General features: G+C 42.9%; 1 protein-coding gene across 1 annotated transcript in view; it reads right to left on the reverse strand.

Annotated features, from left to right (window-relative positions):
* The window catches only part of BAIAP2L1 (BAR/IMD domain containing adaptor protein 2 like 1), a 34,107-nt gene that overhangs the window by 4,162 nt on the left and 11,422 nt on the right, over window positions 1-18,523 (reverse strand). The window contains exons 3-10 of the mRNA XM_074158328.1: window positions 18,001-18,087; window positions 4,802-4,863; window positions 4,637-4,708; window positions 4,172-4,309; window positions 2,668-2,820; window positions 2,068-2,220; window positions 1,482-1,632; window positions 129-336 (exon numbers count right to left, since the gene is read on the reverse strand). Of these exons, the coding sequence (XP_074014429.1) occupies window positions 129-336; window positions 1,482-1,632; window positions 2,068-2,220; window positions 2,668-2,820; window positions 4,172-4,309; window positions 4,637-4,708; window positions 4,802-4,863; window positions 18,001-18,087 (1,024 nt within the window). The remainder of the gene's footprint in view (window positions 1-128; window positions 337-1,481; window positions 1,633-2,067; window positions 2,221-2,667; window positions 2,821-4,171; window positions 4,310-4,636; window positions 4,709-4,801; window positions 4,864-18,000; window positions 18,088-18,523) is intronic.

Raw genomic sequence — 18,523 nt, forward strand, 5'->3', positions numbered from 1 at the left:
TCGTCTTCACAGAGCCCAGCTCCCGCCCAGTGACAGCCAGCAAACAGGCAGAGAACCACGGACTGGTGTCTGCCAGCAAAATCCTTCCTCCTGCATGTTCAAACTGGGTAATACATTGATTGTCTCACACTTTAGTGGAGTCATGCTCCCCGTAAAGCCAGCCATCCTTCTCCTCCGCCACCAGCAGTGTGATGACATCCCCCTGTGCAAAGCTGAGCAGCGTCTTGTTACTTCCCGCAGTATGGGGGAATATTGTCTTTACTTTTTGCCTTTTCATTATGTTTAGTCCTGTCGCAACAGAAGTTGAACGCGCTAAACTGGCATCATCTGAATTCTCTGTCAAAAAAAGAAAAACAGCAAAAGAAGCAAAATTAGCCACAGACTAACAAAATTAAATACAATTAGTGGTCTAATGGGAAAAAAAAAGTAGATAAAAATACTCAAGCACAAACCAAGCTCTGAGACTTTGTGCTGCTTTGATTCCACTTACACACCACAGTTATCTGCCCGTGGTTCTTACCACCATGAAGCTCTTAACTAGCAGGTGCATTCACATACACCCCCATCACAATAAGGATGAATCAACAGACATAAAAACTAAGTGAGTTTTAACCTGCTACTTCTTTCCTCTTTTGGCATGAGAAACGCTGAATGTTCACAGCCGGAACAGACCTTTGAAAATTTTCCATTCAAAAAGAGGTAACTGTGTGTAAAGGCCAAGATTCCATTTCCAGATGTGCCCAGTGCTCAGCTCCCAGAGCTGCGGGTACGGGGCGCTTTGCAGACACCAGATGTTGACCGGAAGACAACTTAAAGGACATGTCTAAATTGTGTTATTTGACCAGTACAATATGTTGTAAATGCATTTTTAAGGAAGAAATGCTGGAATTGCCATTATCACATTGAAGAGTTCTGCATTTCCTATGTTGTGATCCAGCCATAGTTCTTTCCCTTCCTCCTCTATAGCACAGAAAGTGAAAAAACCAATACATCAGAAACTTAGAAAAGTCTTAATAGGTTTTCCGTGTCAGGAAAGAACACCAGGCCTGTGCTCATTTCCTCCTGTGTCCATTCTTCCCTGATGCCACATGTCCTCAAGGACACCAGAGCCAGCCGTAAAAGCAGTCCATGTTCATTTGTGAGCACCGAAATAATTCCCCCGATGCGTCAAAATTACAGAATGTGTCCTCTGATAAGACTGAAGTCATAGGAGCAGTTACGCTGGGTTAATCGGGGACACACGGGAAGTGACTAAAGTAGGATCTACCCATCCTGACCCGTGTTTTACTGCAGGCAGCCTTTCTCTTGTAACACCTATTTCTCCTGTTCGGTAACTTACGTAAACGCTTTGTAAAGACCATTCTCTGCACCCCTCTACCTCCTGGGACCCACCTTATCACGGCAGTCCCGGAGTCCTGAGATAATTGTGAACACTACAGTGTCATTTACACGTACCCAGTTTGCAGCAAAGCCACACTCACCTTCTGAGCTACTCAGCTTTTCAGAAGAGGTCTTTGGAGCCGCCGCAGGGTTGTTGAACATATCGACGAGGGGGCTGGTGTACGCCCTCCCCGCAGGAGCAGGGGGCACCTTTGATGCGTTTTCATAGTGAGGATAAAAATCGTTTCCAATCTGGAGTCACAACAACAACAGTATCACAACACCGAGGAGACAGCCACAACCTATTTGCGACATTCAATTCTAGAAAGCAATGCTTAAGTATTCCCAAATGATACGTATCTAGAGCCACCAGAAAGTCCTCATGTTCCTGTGAAATTACTGATAGAATAGTTTGTAAGAGGCTTCTGTCCCTTGATAAATGTTTGTTAGTGGGAATGCTGTGATAGCTCTTTTTTTCCACAAATAGCACAGTTACACCTAGGTGATCTCCAGGTTCTTTTTAGAAGTTTACTACTATCATTTAGAAATTCAACAACTAATGGTGATACGACATAACCAATAGGTAGAATTTAGATTCTGTACTCTAATATGCTAATAAGAATCATGACGGGAAAAAGGAAACAAGGAAAGAAAATAAAAAATAACAGCCACCGAGGTCCAACGTACCGTGGTGTTTCTCTCTATCATGGGTGACGGCTGCGGCGTGGAACCAGGTGTCCTTATCTCCTCGATCATCATTCGGACTTTCTCAGGCACTTTGGTGGCATCACTGCAGATTTCCTGCCACCCAGGCAGCTTGGATTTCAGGAAGTCCGCACACTGCAGCCGAGTGTAACAGGCACTTGTCAGAGACACGCTTTGTCATAAAATTGCACAGACCTATTTGTTAATTTTCATTATACCGAAGTGAGAACACCAGCAAAATGGAAGTCTTTTCAGTGATGTTCATAAGTAATAGCTCTTTGAAACAAATAATATGTTGTAGGAAGAGACTGTCCTTTTTCAGGATCAGACACTGGAAATGCCAGATCGGTCCATACTTTTTTTCCTTAATATGTGATTTTTAAAAGGTCCCAGTAACCCTTTATCGTTGCTACGATCCACGTAAGGGAATATCGCACTGCAAACACTGTGAACTGCTGACAGCGCTCCCCGGGCTGCAGCGTGTCCCGGGCGCTGCCGACGCAGTCTGAGCTACCGACTGCAGGAGACGCTCCCCAGCTCCCATGGGATTGGATTCCGTTTGTTCACCCCAGCACCACTGACCTGGACGTGGTAGAAGTGCATGTGCTGGGTGAAGCTGCAGTGCTTGTCCACCAGGAAGCAGAACCTCCTCTTCTCTTCAAGGAGAGCTTCCCTGCAGCCTTCTGCGATAAATCTCTGGATGTCGCTCTGGCGAGAGCTCACCGTTTCCAAATACTAAGGAAAAAAATAAATCACAGTCTCCGAGTTCCACTTGATACTATGTCCAATTCCCAAAGCAAACTCCAAAAGCCCCAGAAAAGCTTGTGGCGTGGCAGGGGGGTGGCGGGGGGCAGCTCTGCTTCCAGTCTTTGTCTCTTCACACACACCTGCCCCCCCCCCGGCTCCCATCGGGAAAGGTGTACCTCATTCCAGGCAGCTGATGAGCTGTTCAGGGGGTGCGGGGAAGTGAGGCCAAACAGGGAAGAGTCTTTTAGCCTCCAAATAAAATGCTGCAGTAAGTAAGAATATGGCACCAAAGCAGCAACTGTACTGAGCAGGTGTAAGGCCACAGGTGTTCTAATTACACTAATTACCTTCACCTGCTCCATCGCAGTTACATTTACTCTCACAGAACTACGATGAATCTCTACTCCTTCTTCGAGAGGGGAAAATGAGTTACTAAAAAGACTAAACTAGATTTGTCTGAGGTTATGAGGATTCATGGCTAAACTGTGATTAGATGCTGACCCTCGAATTCTCAGTCCCACACCTTAAAAAACCCAAACTGTTATGAATGCCGATGAAAAGACAGGTAGGAAGAAAGAGGTGCTAGTACTATTTATGTTTACCTTGTGTAAACAAGGCTTTATTTGAAAATTAAAATAGAAAAATATAAAGAAAAGATATATAAGCTACTACAAAATAAAGTTATTGTGCAGATAAAAATATCAACGGCAAGTATTTTTTGAGAGCTCCACGACAACCAGAACATGACTTAGTATTTAAAATGGTTTCTCCTCCTGTCTTGCCATTTCTTCTTTGGCCTCAGGATGGCGATGCTGGCTTAAGAGCAGTAGGAACGGTAATAATGAGGGGTAACAGGAGTTGGCATGTGCCTACTTTGGAAAGTTAATTTATAGCAAATTACTACTGAATTTGCACGGCACAGCTGACTCCCTGTGCAAACCTCTGCATAAAGGTGTAGCTACAGAGGTATTAAAAAAAATAAATAAAAATCAAGTAGTGGTCAAGGGGTGAAACCGAGAAAGAGGAGCAGGAGCCTGAACAGGAACAGCAGCGCAGTCAGAGCTTGATTCAACAGGAACACCTGCTCTGGGGGTGCGTTTCATAGAAACCAACTCTAAGGAACCAAAAATCCACGTTATTTGAAATTGTTGAGTTTAACTGTTGCCAACCAACTCAGAGAGGAGTTAAGTGCATTAACTAATAACTGCATGTTCAAAAATTGTGGGAAGCTTCAGAAATCAAGTTTTAAACCAGACCTGGATGTGACCTGCAATAGCTGAACGTTCTCTGTTGAGCAGTTCTCATACACAGAAAGAAACAAAGGAGACAACCCACTGACCTCCATTTCTTTGTGCTCATATTTCAGTACATTGCGGGCTCCTTGGCTTTTCCTTCTGATTTTCTTCAGCTCCGCCTGAGACTTCTCTAATGAGTCTAATTTGCTTCTGTGTTCAGTTTGGTACCTCTTTAAAGTTGCCTGCAAAGAAAGCATTTCCCACACCTGGTAACGCTGGCAGCCCCGGAGCTGGGCAGGGACTGACCCTTGTTACCGTGACCTGTGAGATGGCGCCGATACACATCGAACGAGTTCGGAAATTGCCTCTCTCAGCTTTAGTTTAAAATGTGATTAAGTCATGCAGTGGTTCCCCTTTTAACTCAAAATAAGCATGAACATTTTTGCCATGGTTATTTATCTAAAACTCAGTTCTAACATATTGATTAATTGTTAGGGAACAGTTTCTGAAAAATTCTCTGACTGGGACTAGATCAATAAAATATGACTTTCAGAAATGAATGTACTCACAGTCATATATTTTACATCCAGGTCTGTTTTCTTCTCCAGTTCAGATATAATTTCCTTATGAAATTTTTTGAACTTTAAAAGCAAATGAAGGGTTATTAAAAATTGGCACAAGTAATTTATGATTTCAAAAGCTAAATAAATTAAAAAAGAAATTGTTTAACTTACACTCTCCTCTAGACTGTCATTAAGTTTCTTGTGTGTTCTTGAAATTTCAATGAGAACTTGGCCTGTTGATAAACACAACCGTGTTTGTTTCTTTCATGGAGTTCTGAAGTTAGTTAACACAGAGCAGTAGGGAAAAATATTTAACTAACAGATTTATTAACTAGAATGCATTTCAGAGGGACAGGAAATTTCTTGCTGTTGCTTATCACAGCAGTTTGAATGAATAACTAATCTGGCCACAGACAAACCAAGAAGCTCAAAAGTGATATAAGAATAATTAATCACACATTATTATGCAAAAGGGACACGGAGTGCCAGACAAAATAAATACTTCCTTCTCTCCAGAATAGCCCAGAGTGATTTAGTAACAATCGCTTTTCTTGCCAAGTAGAGAATAGCACACAAGAACTAGAGATCTTTGTTACTATCCAAGTAGCTGCTGTCCAGTTTGTAGCCCGAAAATTAAACGTTAATGTTTATTAACTGACTGTACCTTCAGAGTTACGACAGTAACCTTTCACACCCAGTCCCAGTCACACTAAACCAGATGGGATACGTGTGCTGATTAATTTCCCATACTCTTTTATCGGCGCTTACAGCCCGATGGTACAGCACTAACCAACAGCCAAGCAGCAGATTTCTCGGCATCAACAGCTCCTAAACACACCCCGTGAGCTCGCTGTCTCCAGCACAGTCACACAGTGTGCTTCAGCCGCCAGCGTCAAAAGCTGGACTGTGTCGTTTTGCTTTAGGAGGGTAGAGAGGAAAAACACCCCAGTCCTTGGGTGCGGTTCCATGTGCAAACCAACGTAAGCCGTGCCTGCCGCGGTCCTGCCCTGCCGGCAGCCACATCACCCCGCCCGGGATACAGCCAGACACATCATCTGCCGGGGACACAGCCAGACACATCACCCTGCCGGGGACACAGCCGGCCACATCATCCCCCCTCCCCACTCTGCGCTGGCACCGACACATCACGTTTGTGCCAGGCTGCTCTGGGCGATTGCAACACACTGCCGAGAAGCACGGAAGGGTTTGGGTTGGAAGGGACCTTAAAGCCCACCCGGTTCCAGCCCCGTGCCCTGGGCAGGGACACCTCCCGCCAGCCCAGTTTGCCAGGAGAGGAGCAGGAAGTGTCCTGATGTGCCCAGCCTGGCTTCACCCAAACCCAGCCCCGAGACAGCTCCAGCTCTCAGCCAGGAGCCTTTACAAAAGCTGAGAAGTGCCGGGGCCACAATCAGATTCGCAAACTGTCCCATCCGGAGGTGTGTTTCCCTGTCACGCCACTGCCACGGCAGGAACCGCAGGTCAGTCCCATGGCTGGTTCACCTCTTCCGTAATCCAGCTCCTCTGCAGCCAGCTGCACCGTCACCCCACCGAGAAGTGGCTGCCACACGGGTGCCCGCAGTGTTAGACCCCACCGGTGCTGCCCTGGGCACAGACGGCCCTGACAGCCCCCCACACAACTCCCACTCCCTGTCACCCGCAGTCGCTGCACGGGACCGCCCTGTGTCCCCTCCTGTTTGGTACCTGACACAATTCTCAGTTCCCTTTTTCCAAGGGGAAAAGAAAAGGATGCATGAACTGTTCAAGATGCTGCTCTGCAAATGTGGTTTTCTACCATCCCTGTTCTTTGAGAACCCCTCCTGAGTTAGTCAGCAGAGACTTGCCCTGTAACGATCCTTCACATCCTGCAGGTCACACCAAAGCTCCCAAAAGGTGCAGAGCATTAGAAAATTTGGTTAAATAAAATGAATGACAGGGCTTTTCATGAGATCCTTCTCATCTCCTCCTTTCTCAGCATCTCCCCAGCCACCAAAGCCCGTCTCCCCATAGCACATGCAGTGATTTGGTGCCTTCCCTTAGCGCCCTGGTTGGCACCGTCGCCTGTCTCCCTCCTCAGCTGTCACCTCGAGCTACCACATCTCAGTGTTTTAGTTTCCTTGGAACGGGAACCGCATCTCCTGTCCTGTGAGGCAACATGACACAGCAGATCTTTAACTAGATCATGTCAAATGCGTGTCTGTGTTACTGCTCATGGGGGAACATGAGGCGGTTCAGGAGGAAAAACACCCATCTCCTGACTTTCCAGGAATCCCTCCCGTGCCCCATCCCCACCTCTGCGGCTCTGCGCACAACAGCCTGGAGGGAGGAATCGGAACACAATGGGAACAGTCAACCTCTTCAGCAGCAAGGAAAAGGAATTCCTGCTCGGGATGGTCAATGGGGGAGAGACAGAGAGGGGCTATTTATTTTTTTATTAATACATATATTGTTTTTCGGACTCCTGTACAGCCTACAGAACTGTGCTTTTTTGTTCTTAAAGTTTCTGGTGGCTCCAGAAATAGAAATAGGAGGAGGAGTGAGCGGAGCTATAGGAATTAGTTGCTCAGAGGCAACAGAACAGTAACTACAATGTAGTTAAATAAACACCTAGAGTCAGGGCCGTGAGTAAGCACCTTGTTATTTTAAGGCTGCAGAAGTGAAGGCACTTCAGTCCACGGGTTTCTGTTCCACCAAAATCAACTGAAAAGATACATTTTTAGGCTGTAACAGGCTTTTAAAATTAGAAGAGTTTGTAAACATATAACTGCAACTTAAAAAGCGTAGCTACAAGTAATTAGGAGAAGAGAAATCAAGAAATACAAATCAAGTTACAAATCTGTTTGGTTTTAAATATGCAGACTAGAAAGCTGTTTGGGAAGTAGAGTGTCAAAAGTGCCCTTGGAATTACTGCCCTTGTAGATTTGTGTTGTTTTTCGGATGGATCTGTAGGAAGCCTGTTCGGGGACCTGCTGCCAGCGCGGCACTAACGCCGGGGGGCACCGACGGAGACCCCGCACGGGCCAGCACTGAATGCCCCGCAGCACCCCTCGCCCCGCGCTCGCCCTTCCCCAGCCATAAGCCCCCCTCTCACCCGGCCCAAGGACGGAAACCCTGAGCTGGGAGGAGGGTGTTTTCTGCCCGGCCCAGCACCAGGAGTGAGGGCAGCCTTCGGCCCCAAACGCTGGGTCAGAAACAGGGGGGTTCACCTTTATTGCAAAGAGTAGTGGCAAAAGGTGTCCTGAAACGAAGAGAACTGGGAAGACGACACTTCCTTCCAAATGGTTTGTGCTGGATTATTTCATGAGTTTAGAGTGTTCTAGAACACTTTTAAACAGTATTTTTAGCTCTCAGTGACTGTACCTCTAATTGCATTTTCCTTTTCTCTCAAGCGGAGGCTCCCTGTGCTCCGGGCATCAGGCAAAAGCCCTTTGGTGCTGGAACCTCCTGGCTGGCACCAGTGATCCACAGCACTCTATGTACTGCCTCTCCCATTTCACCTCCTCTTTCATGTTTTGAATCAACATTTTGAAAAGGACCCACAGTAGGCACATTCTGACTTATTAAGATTTAAATTATCATTTAAATTATAGGTCAGATTCTGCACTTTTAATAAATACAGAACATTTTTACAGTGAACACATCCCATGTCTTTTTATTGCCAGTTTAAGATAATGGGTTAGCCACATTTTGATGGCCCTCCCAAATAAGATTTACACAAGGAGACACTAATTCAGGAAAGGCAAAACCACCCCTGGCCGACATGTAAGAGTGTCCAAGTGGAATGGAAATTGAGCAACTTCAATATACTATTTTGATTTTAATTACAATGGTTAATTATAGAATAGCTCTAATAAAGACAATAGGTTACTCTGAATTAATAACAGCATAACCCGAGGCCAAGCTCTAATGTTCAGTAATTGTTCATCTCAGAGAGAGGTTCAGAAAACTACTTAAAAGTGAAGACAAACATGTATTTCTCACATCAACTAAGAATATTTTGCTACATATTACAGCTGCTCAGGATCAGGTTTTATATACGAGAGCTCATAGTACACCATAACCCAACATTACCCGTATCACCATCCACTGGCAAACCCCAAACCCAGGGAAGGTACTGGCACGAGCGGAGCGAGGAAAACACACCCCGTGTCCAGTCTGGGGCAGGCACCGGAAACTTCAGCCACTTGTAGGCATCATATTATGCAATGAATTAATAAACCAAAACCACCCACCTTGGTGATAAACATAACTATTAAAATACTTGCCTTTCAAAGCTACTTTTTTCTGCTTTCCATTCCCTCACACCCTGAAATCTTTGTGACTAGAAGAGCAGAGGTATGTTAAATATCCCTACAGTTGTTTTAGAAAACAAAAGCGCAGCTGTAAACGTTTACAGATACTCGTTCTGTTGTGTTGCTATTACCTGATACTGCACTACAGGGAAGGGAAGAAACAACCTCTTTCAGATAGGGATTTTGGGGGAACATCTCAAATACATTCAAGAACTTAACAACAGAACCAACATTTCTCGTCTGGTTCCTGGAACCATGCTGTGTAACACGGCTATAATCTGAAATACCACCAGGAACAGTAATGCCAGCTTGCATCGTAAATTTATTTTAGTTTCAAACAGGTTCAATGCACAGGTAGAAAGATCTTTTAAGATGAAACTTCACGAATTTGTGGAATATTTTTAGCCTTAACCACAGTTGTTGGTTGTATATTTTCTATTGAGAAAGTGTATTTTCTATTGAGAAAATAAGACAGACTAGAATTCCATTAATGCTGTTGGTTTTGTTACCAAAAAAGAAGATAATAAAATAAAAATCACTAACGCCAAGTGTGTGCCAGTGATTTCTCCACACACAGCATCTCACCAGCGAAAAGATGTCCTTAAAAGACTGTCTCCGCAGCAGACGGAAGCCAAGGAGAGCAATTTCTAACAGAAATACCCTGTGTAAGGGCAGACACACAACTTCTGCAGCACTTACTGCAGCTGCCGCTCGTGCTGGGTGACCCAACTGGTCACGGATCTGTTCAGCTCACGCTGACTGTTCTTACAACGAGAAGCCTTAGTTCAAGTTAGAAACAACAATGGAACTCAATCAAATATTATCAGCTACCAACAAAATCACTTAAAACTTTTAAAAGACTAAATAGCTATATTAGAATCAATGAAAGTATTAATTGCATCACCTTACTTAAAATATACTTCAATATTGTTTTATTTAGAGAAGGTTGCTCTTGAAAAATGTCAAGGCTCTTCACTTAGGTGTTTGGGAACGGATAAAGTGCTTAACTATATCACTGGTTTATCTCCTGTTGGCCTATTTTGCATTCAGGGCAGGTCTGGTAACTCCACGTCTTAGAGATGAAACCACAGAATTATTTACATTAATCGAGAGAGCGAGAGGCTGAGTCAGAGCCGCCCGTGCAGCCAGCACAGCTCCAGTGCGTTACGGGATGCCGTTTCTGCCCAGGTCCCCTTCTCTGCCCAGAGGGAAGGCGTTTATGGCAAGGGAAAGTTAGAAACAAAGTCCTTTGAAGCCAGTAGCCCCTGAAAGGTAGTAAAATAGCATGTTCCAAAGGAACGCAGTATAACAAATAAGTATGATTGAACAAAACAAAACTAAGCCTCAAATGGGTTAGATTTATCATTCTTTCATAGGAAGGATTTATTGCAGAAGGATTTAATTGTGCAACAGATGCTTTAAAGGTGGCAAAAAGCCTTACTGGAATTCAATCTGAAAGAACAAAATCCTAAAAAAAGCAGAGAGTAATATGAAGCTTCCCAAGCTCTACCTGTACTTTGCTTCTAATACAATTTGTCCAGAATACTTAAACACCCCCACAATCTGTAGAATTAATACTAATATGCACATAAATCAACAGGACTAGGTCAAGTCTGCCTTCCCTTACTGCATGAACGAACAGGAAATAGGAAGCAAGGAGTAAATCTCTGCAGCTCATTTTACAAAATGGCATTGACACATGACCATTCGATGCCATTTTTTGAAGGTGACTGCAGGAGGTGAAGGGGAAGAATAGAAAAAGATTCAAACCTACACTGGAGGAAAGGAGAAGAGATTTCAGAGAATAAAAGAGCCCACTATACACGCTAGATGTAGTGCCCCGAAGCAGCACCTTCAAACAGAGAGTTAAACCAAAGGATCAACTTGCTTTTAAATGTACTTTACTTAGACTAAAATTAATGCCGAATTCTTTCAGGTTGACACAAGTGATTTTAAGAAGTACTACAAGATTCATACCATGCCCTACATGCTATGAAGCGGGCAATGAACTGCTCATAAATGAGCTATTCCCACATAAGACTTTACAAGAGTGAATACCGAAGAGATTATCAAGGCCATTACAATTTCCAGTTACTCTGAGTTTGTTCTTGGTGTGATGTTCCTATTTTACAGTTTTAAACAGAATCAAAATATTAGCTTACATGATATTTGAAAGAGGAACGTGAGTTTGTTACAGTTTTAGCAAAGTTCAGTCTGCTGGTCTAACTCCCCTTTCTCTCCCGAGGTGTTTTGATCTTAGTCAAAAAAAATTCTAATCTCTGAATTTTTTTCAAGCTGCTATATCATTGAACAGGTGTTAACTAACATGAAACACTCGTCTTGTTTCAGATGATCGGTAAGCATAGTAACTAAATTTTAATGTTAAAAAAAAGGAAAAGCGTATGCCACATAAATAATGCATGAAAAATGGCAAGCTTGTTTTTCCACCTGTTCCTCCATTGCTAACACACAGGAAGGTTGCTGCAGGCATTTAGTTTTCACCCAAACATACGAAACCACAATACATCAAGGTACGTATGTCAGAGACGGGTGTTTGGTAGTGCCTGGAAAGCCGTATATACAATAGCTGTTCATACCTGAGCTGCAGCAGTGTTGAACTAGAGCTCGTAATCCTCACCCGGGCAATGGCCAAGGACAAGCTACGACCAGGCACCGGCCTGGGCTTGCCGGGGGGAGCCCTGCTGGTTTCTTGGTTAGCGAGGGGAGATCACACAGCTGAGCTAATCCAGGGGTTTCAGCAGGACTGCAACAAACAAATCATGCTGAACAGCAAGAACTGAAGTTCTTTACGGGTGTCCAGTACTAGAGAGGATAAATATTTTATAAGTGTTACATGGTATTCAATAAAATCCAAGGAATCACTGCAACTTTCACTAGAGCAGTTTGGAACTGCCATCGAGTTTCCCAGTCTATAGCAGTGTCCAAAAAAAAAAAAAAAAATAAGAAAAGCACACCCAAAGCAAGCCCTTCTCTCCAACTGAGCCTGCTCCTAACGCAGAACAGACACAAGAGAGAAGCGAGGGCACCGCGGCCATGAGACGGGAGGAGGTGAGGGATCTCTCCAGTTGAACCACGCGGGTGAAGGGGAGGTGCTGGTGTCATCTTCCTGACACAAGGAAACAGGATTCCACCAGGTCAGTGTGAGCCAACTGACCAGCTGCAGTGAGCCAACAACTCGCCCCCCCTTTTTATTCCTTTTCATTGAAGTGCAAGTGGCTACATTGATCCTAGACACGGAATCTTCTCTTTTCCTGCCTGGCCTCTCCGTGAGGAGAGTGACACTTGGTGCTGTGGGGCAACGGAGCTGTGGCTCTGGAACGTACCTGCTCACGGGACAACTTTGCTTAGTGATCAGGAAGGAAATAGACAGCTTTGAATGACAAATACTTGCAAGATTGCGCTTTAAAAAGATGTTATTGCCTTAAATTACAGTCCGAGGAGAAATTTTTCAGCAAGGAGGTATGTTCTTTTTAGCAAAACAAGAATTTTCCAAATCAGTTCCAAAAATTTTTCTATACAACTTGGCCACTTAAAGCTCAGTTTCTGATGCAGAAAGTCTCTCGTTTCTGCACGTAGAAACCACAAGAGAGAGAAAAGTCCACAGGGGTTCTCTTAGTTGCAAGTGTAAAATGAAGTGGTTATCACTGGAAAAATCAGATAGGACTCTCTACAGATTGAACTTCATCACTAGTAATTACATTAAATTTATATATAAATTAATAAATTTATAAAAATTTATTATTTATTAAATAATTAAAATTTAAATTTATATATAAATTAATAGATTTTTAATAAATTAAATTTACATTATTATCAGATTGTTAATTGTTAATTTTGCTTTAAAAAGACCCCTAGAACACAGTTACTGAAGGATCTCAGTGACCCCGTTAGATGTTACTCGAGCTCAAACCCTCTAGCTTACTCCTAGGGATTCATGAGAAACACTAACGCTGGGAAACGTGCAGGCCCCTTCACTAACCAGTACCTCCTCCTCTTACCTGGCCGATGGTTTATCGGCCTGGGCCCCCAAACTGAGATGCAGTTACCCCAATAACTAGCCGTGTGCCCGACGGCAGAGAAGCACAGGGCTCGCCAAGAAATTCGTCTAGAGAAGCCCTGCCCCAGCCATCCCTGTCACAGTTCCTGCGGCACCACATCGCTCCTGTGTCACGGGATCCCTGCACAACTCAGATTTTGTACTCAACACACCGTGAAAAAGTGGGAGACCTTTAAAATCACACCACTTTACGAACAAAGTGCATTTTGTGAATACGTTCAAATACTGGAGTCACAAGACAGGGAGAGGCGGGGAGAAAAACCCCCAAAACCTGCAATGAGACTCTCACGACACCGCAATCCCAGTGCAATGCTTGTTTCTCTGCATTACCCGTAGTGGGTTTTAACCAGAAAATTTCTCCTGAAAAGAACCCAAGTTTTTCCAAATTCTTACATTTCAGCACGTAGATGAGCATAAGCTTTTGCATACCTGTTTCCAGATAAGTTGCGACAGAATGAGACTAAGAATAAATAAATAAACAAAAGCCTAAAGCACAGAGTAATCTTTAAATAAATTATCAGTATTGGTTAGAGTAGGGAAGAGATTTCATCTCCTCTGATTCTCCTTTTAACCTGCTGGACTTCTGCAATTTAGTTCCACTGGTCAAGACCATGCAACATAACATTATTCTTGCAATTTGGCTTTTTCCAGTTGGATGAGCAAGGAATAGTTTACACTTTCAGTTCTTGAGCAACGAGCTCTAGGTACAGGCTCATGATCTAAATTGCGGGTGACTGCTGTAGATACCGTTGCCACACAACAGACTAATCGGAATTTACAACCCAATATAATAACTGAACTGCAGTTCCAGTAACCGCAGGTGCTGGAGAGTGGGAAGATCCGAGAAGTAACAGTCAATGAGGGAGCAGGAAAGAACTCCCTCGCTCCTTGAGCAAGTGAGGGCTGCAAAGGCAGCCTGTCACTAGAAGAGAGAGTTTATTAAAATCATAACATTAAAAATCGGTAAGACAGAGCCTCATAGACCCCTATTTTGGGCAAGACGAAGATGAGCAACAGACCATGAAAGTTACTATTTCAATGCTCTATCAGTGGTACAGTATCTATGGGAAATTATGTTTAGTGCATTACTGAAACACCAAGTTTCATTGTGCTATGTGGCATGCTGAGATTTGAACAGTATGAAATCTTAACATTTTTAAACGTGCAGTTTCTTGTCTCCTATCTTTTCTTCCCAGTGGGATTTCCAAACAGTGCCTATGAAAGGAAGACATGCAAATAACATATTGCAGAATAACCTGAACTACAGAAATTCAGGTTATGTTCCTAAATGCCCGTAGCCAAGTCTGAGGGACTGCAAGTTTAGAAATTTAGGGAAATAAAAAATTAGAAAGAATGTTGACCTAAATCAACTTATCCCTTATTCACAGGGACTGCATTCTGAACGCAGTGTGTTATTCTGCTTCCTCAACTTCCTCATATTAAGTTATTCTGTATTAAAATAATTCCAAGAGCTTCAACCAGACTTGAAAGATAGAGGTACTTAGTACAAAAGCCCTGAATCAGCTGGAATATCCAGACTTCAGTTTCATTCTCGTTACCCTCTTCTGCTCCAATCTCATTCGACAGAAGTAAGCACTTTCTGGCATTTTTTACTTGATTTTTTGCCCCACTTCTTCCCTGCCCTCTAAGCATTTTACCCTCTACTTCCAAAACTTCCTTCCCTATTTCTTTTCCACTTCTGTTTCTGCCCTGCCAGGGGCTGGTATCTGTTTTACAGGAAAACCACGTTCTGCGTTTCCTTACGAGAAGGAAAGACTGACTGTGTTTTTGATAGAAATCTTTACATCACACTTGGCAGTAAATATGCTCTAGGTCACCCAGCAGGTTTGGGTTTGAACTGTAAAATGACTCAGTGCAATATTCCAGTAAAGACTCTCCAGAAATTGTACAGAATATTGTGTTTTAGCCATTTGAGCCTTGTAGTCCTTTTGTAATTAAGTGTAAGAAGTTTAATACAACACAACTTAATTAGAATAATACATTATTTTTCATCTGCCACTACTAAAGCTGAAGTTGCTAGAGAAAAGCCCTAAAACCTCAGTTCCTGCCTCATTTCCCTGTTCATTATTCAGAAAATTGATTTTAATATGAACTGTATCTGCAAAAGTTACAGCTCGATACGCTCACTATCGAAGAAAGGGAGAACCTTCTCCTGACACCTTCTTTTACAGCCAAAACCTACTTAGTGGCTGATGTGAAACACAAAGCTAATGGAAAAGGCACGTACACTTTAGATGAGTCAAAAATAATTAATTAGCAGATATGCTGTCCCTTCATTTCTGCTGTAGAGTACACGATGAGGTAAAAAAACAGCACCGTGGATTTCTGACTTCTATAAAATCTTGCTATCCGTAGGTCAATCATCCTAATTGTGGTCTAACTGGGAAGGGTTAGGGCTAGGGGGGCGGGAATAACTTGTTTGTTTTTAAACAGATTAGTTTCAAGTATTACTTTAAATATTTACTCTGGATGTTGCAATTTTTTATTACTCAAATAAAAACATTAACATTTTCTGGTTGTCCATAGACCTAAGCACTGGAAATGCAGACCACAGTACTTCAATTTGTGCTCAAATATTAAAGCATTCCAAAATGCTTTAGCACTTGGTCATTGTTGGTTTATCCAATTCATTGGGAAAACCCAGGATAGTGTCTCAAATATTAAAAATATTATGATTTCCTACTGACATCTGTGGGAATGTGGCTATTGATTTCAGTTGATACAGGATACGGGAAGAGGCCTTAAATACAATTTCAAACACGGGAAAAGTAAAAAGTTACAGAAATATTCCAAACATCAGACCTGGATACAGACAAAGGCCCACATAAGATTATGGAAGCTGCTCCTCTCCGCTGCTTTGCCAGTCCCCTTTAGAGCGCTGCTCTCGGAACAGAAGTGTGCCAGCCCTCTCCATGCTCCAGATGCATTCCAGCAAAGCAGTTCTCAGGCGTATCACAGAGTTATCTGATGACTACTGACCTCTTTTTTGGCAAAGATAACACAAGTATTATGCACGATAGAGCTGTTACTGGCCAATAACATGTCCTTTGGCAAGTCTAAAGGAACTCACAGAAGAGAATTCCGCAGTGGGTTTGAGCCTGCAGTAACTCCACGGGGGTTAACAGGACCCACAAAGGAGCAGATCACAGCAAAGCTCCATCGATCCTTACACATCCGATACTGCTCAGCATGCATTTTAATGTTTTAAAAATACTAGAAGGTGCAGTAAATTATTTGTTTTTTAGCAAAGATAATTATAGAGACATCTGGGCCGTATCATGTTTCTTTGCTAAATAGCTCAGTGTTATAACCCAGCTTCAGAACTGTTAAGACTTTCTCAAGAAAATGCAAATGATGTCTCTCAGACTCCAAACCACATTATCCTGCCTTTTCCAATGTTCATTGACTTTCCTTATCTCTAAATTTAGTATTCTATCGGAGAGTGTGCTGGAAGAAATCCAGACTTGCTCTTTTGCTTACGAAGAAAAGGTTTTTCTGCAGTAACAGAATTCATAGTTAAACAAAAACATATTTTCAATCACAATTCTGTATTGTCCCCAGAAATAGGGAAAAAGTTACTCTCAGAATTCAGCTCGAGACTACCCAATGACAGTATTTGCAAACAAGCAGACAATATCCCACAGTCATACGAAGTTCAAGAAATAGATTACTTCCACGCATTTGACCAACCGTTTGACTGCAAAAGTTTTAATTATGCATCTGTTGATACTTTTATAGGACTCTGCATGGCTATTACTTCTAACTTCCTGACGCTGCTGTGCTGTGGTGTGAAAGCAGCAGCCCGGTGTCTGTGCAGCCGGCAGAGCAAACACAGCACGCCTGCCCGGACTGTTTGCTCTCCAGTGTTTGCTGTTCCGCCGCTCCCAGCCTCCCCTGCCCGCCGGGAACGCTCCCGCACAGCCGGCTCCACAACAGCACAAACATGCTCACAGGCACATGGAAACCCGCGGCCGCCGGTCAGGAGTCCTTCTCCTCAATTCTGCTTCGGCAGAATCATTAAGAACACATTTACTAAACCCATCCTTTTTCATCAGCAGAATTAACACACTGAGTTACAGGAGCAGATGCACGTTACGTCACCGAAAGAGTCCTACATTGCCCATAACCAAAAGTTCAGAGACAGATACTTTATCAAGTTATTTTTGTCAAAAAAGCAAATGAAGGCTTTAAACAAACGTTTTCTCTTTTACAGTATAGTTCCTGCTTTTTTTTTGTAGCGCTGTCAGAATCTTCTGTTAGAAACGGTACAGAAACTGGGATGACAAGTTCACTGTTGTAGACTGAGCGGTGTCATTTCAACGTGAGCCAAAGCAGACAGAGCTCAGTGCAGGCGATGGGCTTCCATAAATTCAGAAATTATTTTCAGGAAAGCACAGAACTTGGGTTATTTTTACATTAATGTAAGTGTACTACATCTTTGACTCTACAGCTTCTCTTTCAAAAGCTCAACTAGAAAATAAAGATAATGCAGCTGAGAACTTGTAGTTATATACTTCATCAAAAATAGCGAAGTAGAGCTAAACTCTTCACAACGGAACTCACCCAGAAAATTGTTTTAGTTTAGCATTGCTGTCGAACACTAGGACTCCTCATACCGATACTCTGTTGCAGGTAAATTTAAGCATTTATTTCTGTACTAAAACTCAAGCTACGTATTTTTCCATATTTATTTATTATAAAATTATGTGAACTTAAAAAAATATGTGCTTTTGAATACACAGGCAGAAATATATTCACAAAAGTAAAAAAAGGTAATTTTGTCAAAACATTATAAGCGTCTTGAGAAATAATTAACCTTAAGGGAATCTAATCCCTTCCGTCTATGCGTTACTTAAGGGTAAAACACACTTTTCCCAGTTCTTCTCTACTTCATATTAGTTCTGCGAACTGCCAGCAGGAAAACAAAAATAAAGTTTATATTTTGAAGGAATTAAAAAAAAAAAAAAAGATATTTCACTTACCTAATTCTTTAGAAACTGGTGAATCAGCTGATATATCCCCAATCTTCGCAAGGCTATCATAATATGCTCTTCCAGCCACTACCATAGCTTGGGGGAAGGAGGAGAAGAGAAAATAGGTGTTACAAAAACCCCCAAAGTATTTTCCATTTTCATTAATCCATGATCCTATGAAATTTGTAATCCAGGGCACATAGCAGGAGAGGGGTACATCTCAATAAGGAAACCTGCTATCAGAGAAAGTGACACAAGTCCCTGTGCCACCTGCCACTTTGTGAACCTGGTGACAAAGAGAGGACACTGAATTTCACTGAATTTTTTAGAGTTGGAAGGGACCATAAAGATCATCTAGTCCAACTCCCCTGCCGAAGCAGGATTGCCCAGAGCATGTTAGAGCCAGAGAATACGAGTGAAGTCTCAGCCTGTGATTTAGGTCCAACTTTCCTGCATATCCAGGAGCAACAGGCACCCAGTGGGCAGGCTTAGCTGTAAGCCACTGCTCAGGACATTACAAACCTCCTTGCTA

This window comes from Numenius arquata, chromosome 14 (genome assembly GCF_964106895.1).
Source record: "Numenius arquata chromosome 14, bNumArq3.hap1.1, whole genome shotgun sequence".
In the NCBI taxonomy this organism is placed as follows: Eukaryota; Metazoa; Chordata; class Aves; order Charadriiformes; family Scolopacidae; genus Numenius; species Numenius arquata.